This window comes from Gekko japonicus, unplaced genomic scaffold (genome assembly GCF_001447785.1).
Source record: "Gekko japonicus isolate JY-2015 unplaced genomic scaffold, Gekko_japonicus_V1.1 scaffold103, whole genome shotgun sequence".
NCBI classification, from domain to species: Eukaryota; Metazoa; Chordata; class Lepidosauria; order Squamata; family Gekkonidae; genus Gekko; species Gekko japonicus.
In genome coordinates, this window is record NW_015160210.1 from 1,822,100 (window position 1) to 1,831,570 (window position 9,471).

The window sequence follows — 9,471 nt, forward strand, 5'->3', positions numbered from 1 at the left end:
AATCCTGAAAGCGGTTTCTGGAGTACCACTGAAAGTGGGGGGAAATACTATCAGAACGCTAAAGGATATTCCATTTGAAGCAAGACAATGGAGAAAGAAGTACGAAGAGCTTGTGCTTTTCCTTCAGACAAACTCAATTGGATATAAATAGCTATTTCCAGAAGGTGTTACTTTCAAGTTTAAGGATAAAAAAGAAAAGATTGACTCTGTTCTGAAAGCCCAAGAATTTCTAAGGGTTCAGCTGGGAAGACCAGAGGAAGGGAAAAAAGAAGAGGACAGCAAGTCTAGTGGCAAGCTAAACTTGGGTTCTTCCGGAGAGGACTCTGACGGAGCAAGGGGCAGCTGCCCAAAAAAGTCCTTATAAGCTGCGGAAGAGACGAGGAAAAGAGAAGTAAAGGCTGAAAGACTCTGAATTGTGCCTTTGAGAACTGTGAATGGGGATGACTGGGGGGGTACTGTTCTTAGACAGTTAAGTTTTAGGAGTTAATGAAAAGGAAAAAGTACTTAAATGTCTGACTCAGTTTATATTCATCTAAATGAAGTGAAGACTTGATGTAAAGAAGCTAGTGAGGATCTCCTCTCTTGGGTTTTTAGTCAGTAGTGGGTTTCTATACTTTGTCCTGTATATGTAGTCCCCCTTCCCTTTTTCTGTGATAGTTTTTGTAGTTTGAAAAAAATAATAAAAAAATCCCCTCCGGGGGCTGAAAGAAAAATTATGTTAGTATAACTTCTGTGTAAGGTGCTAAGGATCTCGCATTAAATTATGCAAAATAACGGGCCATATATTGGGATTGGAGGGTGTAGCTTGTCTATCCTCCTAGAGCTTCCTTTCTTGGTTTGTTTTTTTAAAAATCTCCCTCCATAGCTGCTCTGGTACTTATTGCTTTTTACACAAATCAAAGAAGTTGGCAAAAAACCAAGACATAATTGATACTGCAGTCAGAGGGTTATGAAGTGCAAACTCCTGAGACCGCTGAAAAGTTGGTGCTGGGATTATCGGACTCAAGTGGACAAAAAGCCACACAGCCCCAGGATGTTGCAGTGCAGGGGAGCAAATGGGTATAAGCATCACCTCCTTGCTTTTTCACTAATGGAAGTACTGCTGATAGAAGAAAAAGTTGGGTGATTCCAACAAGTTCTCACTACAGCCACTGGGCTGCATGGCTTTTGGTCAAAGTGGGTCCTGCAATTTTCAGCATCAGCTTTTCTGAGGTCTCATGGGGATGCTGAGGGAACAGAAAAGACAAGAAGATTCTGCAACTGTGAACACTGTTCACATAATATCTAACCCATAGTGGTCAGGGTTCTGTCTGAAACGCGCATGCATAGAAGACCAGCTTCTCTATTTCCCCCTTCTTTCTGCAGCCTGAAATGCCTCCTGAAATGGTATTCCTAGTGGGCACAGAACCCCCCCCCCCGGAGGAGTATGAAGGGGAAGTTGGGGGGCTGTTGTGGGAGGGAAGAACTGCTGGAAACTGATAGGATCCAACCTGCTGGTTTACTTTATAGATAGCTGAAAAAGAGAAATCATGTCTCTTCTGTAGTGTATAATACATAATATCATTTTAGCACTCTGCTTTTTCAGATACTATCAGAACAGATGGTAAGGATCAATTATGCATTCCAGATGCCCAAAGTTGGCCCTAACCTGCAGTAAAGAGCTAGGGACATTGTGAGGGGAATGTGTGTACATCTGTACCTAGTAGTTTGTTAACTGTACAATGAGAGCTTTTGTTCACTAGTTTGAATTGAATACTGTATTATGGAAGGGGAGAGATAAAGCAGAAGTGCATGAAATCTTTTCTTGTTCTCCTTTCAGATCACTCTCTCTACTTGTAAGAGAAATCTTGTCTGGTTCTGTGTTTCTTCCCTCCATGGACTTCTTAGCTGATCCAGTGAGTATTCTGCTGTGTTCATGTTTGTTCCTTATTTTTTTGGAAAAAATAAAGCTTTGCAATTTTAGCTTTGAACTAGGCATCCCGAGGGTTCTGTGATGACAGCAATTATTGACATGCAAGAATGTAGTTTTACAAGAGCCTCTTTTGTCTTACCTCATTTTGTGTTTTGTTATGTCCTGTTTTAATGTTCATTTGGTTGTGTTCTGGCTAAATAGCTTGTGGGGTTTTTTTTGACTAGCTGTCCATATTTGTTCACTTTCCTCTTTTGGAGCAGTTATAACTTTACAGTACAAAGCAGACACAGAAGGTGGAGTTGACCTGCTGCACTCCACTGCCCCTATGTGGCAATTGCCTTATTGCAGTTTTTTCTCCCAGCAGGACTCTGTGACCAGAAGTAGCTCCTGGTAGGAGAAAAAGGTTTTAAAAAGCAGCGGCGGGGGCAGAAGCAGCCCTGTAGCCAGGAAATTTTCAGGGGGGGGCATTGTACCCCCAAGGTGGTGACATCACTAGTGAAGTCATCCAGCAAAGACTCATCTTTAGAGGAGGAGGAGAGCCAAGGCAGCGAGGAAGAGGCAGGCAGCAGCAGGCGACATGACGCCTCTATCTGCTCGCCACTCGCTGCCCTGCTGCCCGTCTCCTTGGTTCTCCCTCATCTTTAGAGGGGAAGAAGAAGAAGAAGAAGAAGAAGAAGAGATTGGATTTATACCCCGCCCTTCACTTGGAGTCTCAGAGCGGCTTACAAACTCCTTTCCCTTCCCCTCCCCACAACAGACACCCTGTGAGGTGGGTGGGGCTGAGAGAGCTCTTGACAGAAATGGCTCTTTTTCAAGGACAGCTGTGCCAGAGCTTGTGACTGATCCAAGGTCACATCAGCAGGTGCAAGTGGAGGAGTGGGGAATCAAACCCCGTTCTCCCAGATTAGAGTCTGGGAGACTTAACCACTACACCAGACTGGCTCTCCAGCGAGGAAGAGCCGGCATGGCAGCTGGGCTGGCGCAGGTGCAGTGAGGCGCCAGAGCGGGCCATTCTCTAATAGTCCACCCCGTCTCTCACTGCATTTCCGCCAGCCAGTGGTCTCTCTCTTTTGGAGAGGGAGGAGAAGAAGAGCCAAGGAGGAGGCAGGTGACGGGGCAGGAGATGGTGAGCAGAAAGAGGCGTCATGACGCCTCTTTCTGCTGGCCACCCACTGCCTGCCTGTCTGCCTCCTCGACTCTCCTAGCAGCAGCAAAGTGGATGGGGTGGCCAGTGAAGGCAGAGTGAGGTGCCACGGTGGGCCATTCTCTAATGGCTCGCTCCAGTGCCTCATTGTGCCTGCCCAGCCCAGTCACCATACTGGCTCTTCCTGCTGTGACCGAGCAGGAAGCACCAGGAAGAGCTGGCTGAGCTGTGGTGCACTGGGGGTGGGTGGGGGTGGGCCTGGCATTCTCCTGGGGAGGGCTGGGGGTTATCCATGGGGGTCACTGCCCATGAAAGCCCCCCCCCCCGGCTATGGACTGGACAGAAGCAAGGTTCAGCTCCTTCCTTTCCATCTGTAGGTGTTGTGCTTTAAACATCCTCTTCTCTTCCATCTCCTTTCCCTGCTCTACTCCTTTTTTGGAAATCACTAGGACCTGGGTTGAATCATGAAACAGCATGCCAAGGTTGATCTTCAGATTTTTCTAATGTTCTTAACCTCTTGACCTGGATACAAGTTTACAATCAAGATGGATAGATGTGCCCCAGCTAATATTTATTTGCTTGTTTGTGTACTTTTAATCAAACTGCCTCCTTGCTTCCAGGACAGTGTACAACAAGAAGAAAGGAGATAGCACTCTTAAATAGTGCAGACAATCTAACAGTACTGTATGACCTTAAAACCACCAATAAATCCATAAAGCTGGCAGAGAGCAAAGAAGGGTATGCAGCCATCTCATCAGTCATATAAGTCAAACAGTTGGGGCAAAAAAAATGGAGAAAAAGGCCTTACCTAAAAGCCTGTAACTCTAGGTATGCCTGGCACCAGGAGGGCTACTGTGCAGGAGGAAGTTCTGTGACGGGGGTGTTACCAATTTGAAGAATGCACCCCTAGTGGTTCTTTACCTCACCTCTGGTGGTGGGAGCACATGAAGTAGGACTTTGCCTATAAATTGATAGGCTCATAGGGAAGCAAAGTGGTCTTTCAGTTACCCTGGTTCCAAGACGAACAGGGCTATAAAAATAATCACTATCAGATCGACTTGGCTCCAGAACCAAAATCAGTAAGCAGTTGTGCCACTGCATTTTGTCCTGATACGTTACAAGCATATTTCTGAATCTCCATCGTGCTAAGCTCATATGTGCTTCCAAAGTACTTTGACGTGCACATGAGATTCCCCACCCCTTCCTGTGGCTGCTATTTGGTGCTTTATAGAATATCGACCTGGAGATTCCCCTGACTTTTCTGGGGCAGCTTTTGGGGGAGGAGCCAGGTGGAGCAAGGTGTGTTAAAAACATCATCACACATGTATGGATTAATCTTGCTTTGTATTCTTTTCTTCTTCTTTTAGGACACTGTGAACCATTTGCTACTTATTTTTATTGATGACAGTCCAGTAAGTACTGACAAAAAACCCCACAACAAAATCTTATTTTGCTTATCATGGTCTTAAAATCTTTCTTGGTTGAATTAGTCTTTCCCCCCTCCTTTTTCCTGCAGCCTGAAAAAGCTACAGAACCTGCATCTCCTATGGTTCCTTTTCTGCAGAAGTTTGCGGAGCCTAGAAATAAGAAGCCCTCTGTAAGCATAAAAAGAATATAGATTTAAACATTACCTACTGTTGTGCAAATGGCAGAGCTTTCTGCGAGGAGAAATTACCTTGTGCCAGAGAAAAACTCTGCTATTGGCAGAATGGTTGTGTAGGTTCTAGCACTGTGAACATATGCATTTATATTTGGGAGGGGGGGGAGTGTTATTCCAGATGTTAGGAAATAAGTTGCCTTTTTCAACTTATTCAGGCCTTGAAGCTGGATCTGAAAGAAATTAGAGAACAACAGGATCTCTTCTTCCTCTTTATGAATTTTCTGAAACAGGAAGCAGCAGTACATGTGTTGCAATTTTGCCTGGATGTAGGTAAGATTTTGTATCTACTGATCTGTTCTTTTTGTAAATAATATCAAACAGCTAATTTTAGTGATTAGTAGTAATAATTGCTATACATGTCTGCTTTGTACACCATGAAGAGTAGACCAGCCAGTGCCAGGATGGTCTTTAGTTGGTAGGAATGGGAAAAAAGGGGGAGGGAGGACAGGGGTGGGAAGTACAGAAATGCTGTGGAGAAAGCTGTAATTCTGTAGTTCATTTTAAATAACTTGGTAGATAATTTGCTTAACTTCAGAATATTTATCACTGTAATCAAGGTTCTGCTTGAAGCTTTTTGCTGCAGTGTATTAAGACCAATTGCATTGCATTAGAAGAGAGGGGAAAGTATGAGAGTCATACAGTGTTTATTCTAGGATAGAGTAATTTGTTTGAGGTTAGCTAAATATCCAGGCTAAGGTAGGATACTCCCTGTTTATTTACAGCAATGCTTTTTTTGCCCTTTCTTCTACCTACAGAGGAATTCAATAACAAAATTTTGCAGCCGGAATTACCCGATAGTGAGAAGATGACCCTTCATGAAGAAGTGCAGAAAATCTACAGAACATATTGCTTGGATGAAAGTATTGACAAAATTCAATTTGATCCTTTCATTGTGGAAGAGATAAAAAGTAGTAAGTGGTGAAACTAAATGGACACCTTTGGAGATGCTGAATCGACAGAGGGACTAGAAAGTAAAGTCAAGCCAGGAGAAGCGATAATTGAGGCAGCTGCCACAGCTATTGCAGGCTTCTTACCTTATATGGTTGCAGCTCATAGGATAGCAGAGATATTGAACTGCAAAATACGTTATTGTCCTTTTGACCCAAATACGTGCATAAGAGAAGCCTCCTTCATACTCTGTCTCCTTGTTGCCTTTTTGGTCTTATCTGTTTCCTTCCTACCCTGTCTGTATCAATCACTGTCAGAATTTCTGGTTCTACCTGGACACTGGCCAGTTCCCAAGGTGTTATGTTTGGAGGAAAGAGATTAAACACTGAGGACAAAACTTGGTGGTCCTGCTGATAATATTTGAATTCCCTACAACCAAGCATTTCTTGCACTGTAGACATTTTACTCGCAAGTACTTTCAGTGAACATTTTCTGTGTTTTCACCCATAGTTGCCGAGGGCCCCTATGATGAAGTTGTGAAGTTGCAAACCATGCGATGCTTTTTTGAAGCCTACGAACATGTTCTGTGTCTCTTAGAGAATGTCTTCACTCCTATGTTTTGTCACAGCAGTGAGGTAATGCTGAATCTGGGTAATGTTTACTATTTTGTTCAGATGTATTTTATTTACAAATGGTAGTCCAAATGTTTTAGTTTCTGTCAGTTTCTGTTTGGTTAAGGTGATGCTCTGTCTGATGTTACTTTGATCCAAAGGAACTGGGTGTCTGTGAAACATCTGCTGTCTATTTTAAAAGGGGGCATACAAGTAGGTAGGGGAGGTAGCTTAGGAGACGGTTTCTACTAAGAACTCCTACCTTAGTAGAAAATTGCCACCCGTCTCCCAAAACTGCTCTGGGTACGGGTTAAATCCTGCATGCTTACTTCCTGCTGCTGAGTGCTATCCCTAGCAGAGGGCCACAGTGTACAGGCTCTGCAATTTAGGGACTGTTGCTAATTGAGCAGAGAGTGAGAGAGAACATGCAGCATTGAGTACTGAAGTCAGTCTGGTGCTTATCTCTTTGAACAGCTGATTCCCTCAACTCTCATCTCTAGGGGAGGGCATCCCCCCTGCTTGGTTCTTTTCCTTTTTTCAGGCTGGCCTACTTCTTGGTTGTGGGTTTAGGCTTGGGATGGGGAGGCAGGCGGTGTTTGAGGGCCTGGTGTAAGAGATGTGCAGGGACAGCTGTGGAAGCAGGGATACATTTTGTGGATAACTGTGGGAAGGATCAATAGACCTCTGTGAATATCGTTATTCATTGATTAATAGATTTATGGGACATTTTGTCCCATAGATTCAGAAATGCCTTCAACAGTTCTTTCAAATGCAGTTCTGTCCCCAAAGTCCTAGCAATCCAAATAATTATGAGATAAGGACAGGCAAGCTTGGGTAGGGACCAGACCACCATTCTGGAATCGCTGGGGCTCTTTCCAGAGGGAGATGGATCTTCTCTCCCATGTATGGCACATCCCCCCTCTTTAGCAGCAGCAGCAGCTCTTGTTGGCTTCTGACAGATAAGGTGCTTCGGAACAAGAGGGCTGCGTGGGGACCAGAGCTCCATCTGAAGTGCTGTGAGACGGAATGAAGAGCTTGTTTCAGCACGAGGCTTTTCTTCTCCTTGTTAAGGGCAAATTGTAGAAGTCCTTGAGAACTACAAGTTAAAAGAAAAGTTAATCTCATATTTTTGCGTGTTTGTTAATTTTTGGAGTACATGTGATACTTTTTTCTTAAATAATTATGAAAGTAGAAATATTACCGTCTAATGCCAGAAGTGGCTTCTTGGAAGCTAGTAGAGTGTGGGGGAGGGGGAATGGTGGCAAGCTATTGATTGTTTTCTTCTATCCTGACTTAGTATTTTAGGCATCTCTTAAAAGGAGTTGAATCTCCAACACGCAATGCCAGATTCAACAGGTGAGTGTATTATACCTGACTGTGCATGAATGCAGCTGCCAAACATTTTCGCCCACCGAGTCTGTAAAAGTTTTGGTTTATAGATTACCTTTTGAGAATTAATGTGCTGAGAGAGCAATTATTTGTTCACAATGTCTCGTCTTCTATAATCTGTGGGTTTTCTTCTGATGATATTCCAGACTTTGGGCTGGGGACTGAAAATGAGCCATGCATTCCTTCATTTTTCTCTCTTGCTTGTGTCTATTTTTCCAACTTTCTCTTCATGTTAGTTATGGCTTGTGATGATGTGGGATGGTAAACACTTCCTCTCCTATCCGAAGTTGAGAACCTACTTCTAGGTGTGGTTTCCAATTTCATCTTTCAGAAATTCTAACTTTAATTTGCTGATTAGGACCTCTTGGCAAACTGGGGCTTTGCACTACAAAGGAAATAAATGGGTGGGGGGAGTTGAGCCCTATTTCTGGAGCTGCAAACCGACTACATGGGCCCAATGGAGGATTTTCACTGGCAGAAGGGAGGGGTGATTCCCCCTCCCCTGCAGCAGACCACTAGATTCCTCCTCATGCTGTTCCTGGAGATCCACTTTCTGCGGAACAACAAATTTTTGGCTGTAGTGATAGGCAGGGTGGGAAAAGTTAGTTGAGCCGCAAGGACAGAAGTTCCTTCCATCTGCAGAAATTTCTGGTGGATCCAAGCCAGTGTTTGAAACATCCAGCTACGTTAAAAAACAACAGCAACAACTGGAAGCATTGAGGTACTAAAAAGAAAACAGTGAGCTGAAGACGTTATACAGACAACATGGTATATCCTCGGGCATTCCTTAATCTCTGTTTGGCTTCACATGTACTGTTTTCTATAAAAATTGATACTTTTCAAATAGCGTTTCATAATAAATGCATAATCAAAAGCCATCTTATAGATTTCTTAGGTATATAGCTAGACATTCTGCATTTCTAAATAGCAAGCATCCATATACAACCAGGAAGCCAAGTCAGACAGTCTTCCTGATTGAGATGCTGTGGTTGATGCTTCAGTTTGACTCAGCTAAGGAAAGTGGTTGGTTGAGATTACTGTCTGCCTGAGTGTGATCAAGCAGTGCTAAACTTTTAACATGTAGTCTACCAGGTATGAGCTGAAACAATATGCATCTCAGCTTGCCAGAAGAAAGGTTGCCTTGAATGTAGGAATGGGGCTACATTCCTACATTGAGAGCCAGTTTGGTGTAATGGTTAAGTGCGCGGACTCTAATCTGGGAGAACCTGGTTTGATTCCCCACTCCTCCACTTGCACCTGGCTGGATGACCTTGGGCAAGCCGTAGCTCTGATAAGAGCTGTTCTTGAAAAAGAGCCGTTTCTGTCAGAGCTCTCTCAGCCCCACCTACCTCACAGGGTGTCTGTTGTGGGGAGGGGAAGGGAAAGGTGTTTGTAAGCCGCTCTGAGACACCTTTGGTTAGTGAAGGGCAGGGTATAAATCCAATCTTTTCTTCTTCTACTTGATCATGATGCTGTTTTTTGGCCTGATTGAGAGGCTAATGAAGCCTTTTGGATGGCTGCTCAAATTGTGTCTGTTTGATGACAGCACAACAATCTCCCCCTCCCCCTGTTTTTAATTTAAAGTTTATTGAGTACACATTTAGTAGAACTATTTCATACCATATATATTTATACTCTATTTCATAAGCTTTTTTTTCCTTATTCCCATATCCTATCCTACCCGCTTAAAAAAAAAAAACACCGTACAGCTCCCTCAAAATCATGTTCTAACCATTAATATATCTTCTTTTGATTATTCATTAATTATTACCCATTCAATCTTCTAACTACTGTCTTCTATACGTAAAAAGAAAACTGGACGGGATTGCCTCTGGTACCGAGGGTTGAAGCGGTAAACCCCTTCAGC

The 9,471-nt window shown here is 43.6% G+C and overlaps 1 protein-coding gene across 3 annotated transcripts in view; it reads left to right on the plus strand.

Moving 5' to 3' along the window:
- SNX14 (sorting nexin 14) overlaps positions 1-9,471 on the plus strand; it is a 44,811-nt gene that overhangs the window by 8,445 nt on the left and 26,895 nt on the right. For all 3 annotated transcript variants that reach the window (XM_015409560.1, XM_015409568.1, XM_015409575.1), the window contains exons 9-15: positions 1,820-1,895; positions 4,424-4,468; positions 4,573-4,653; positions 4,872-4,986; positions 5,472-5,627; positions 6,115-6,239; positions 7,513-7,571. In XM_015409560.1, coding sequence (XP_015265046.1) covers positions 1,820-1,895; positions 4,424-4,468; positions 4,573-4,653; positions 4,872-4,986; positions 5,472-5,627; positions 6,115-6,239; positions 7,513-7,571 — 657 coding nt within the window. The remainder of the gene's footprint in view (positions 1-1,819; positions 1,896-4,423; positions 4,469-4,572; positions 4,654-4,871; positions 4,987-5,471; positions 5,628-6,114; positions 6,240-7,512; positions 7,572-9,471) is intronic.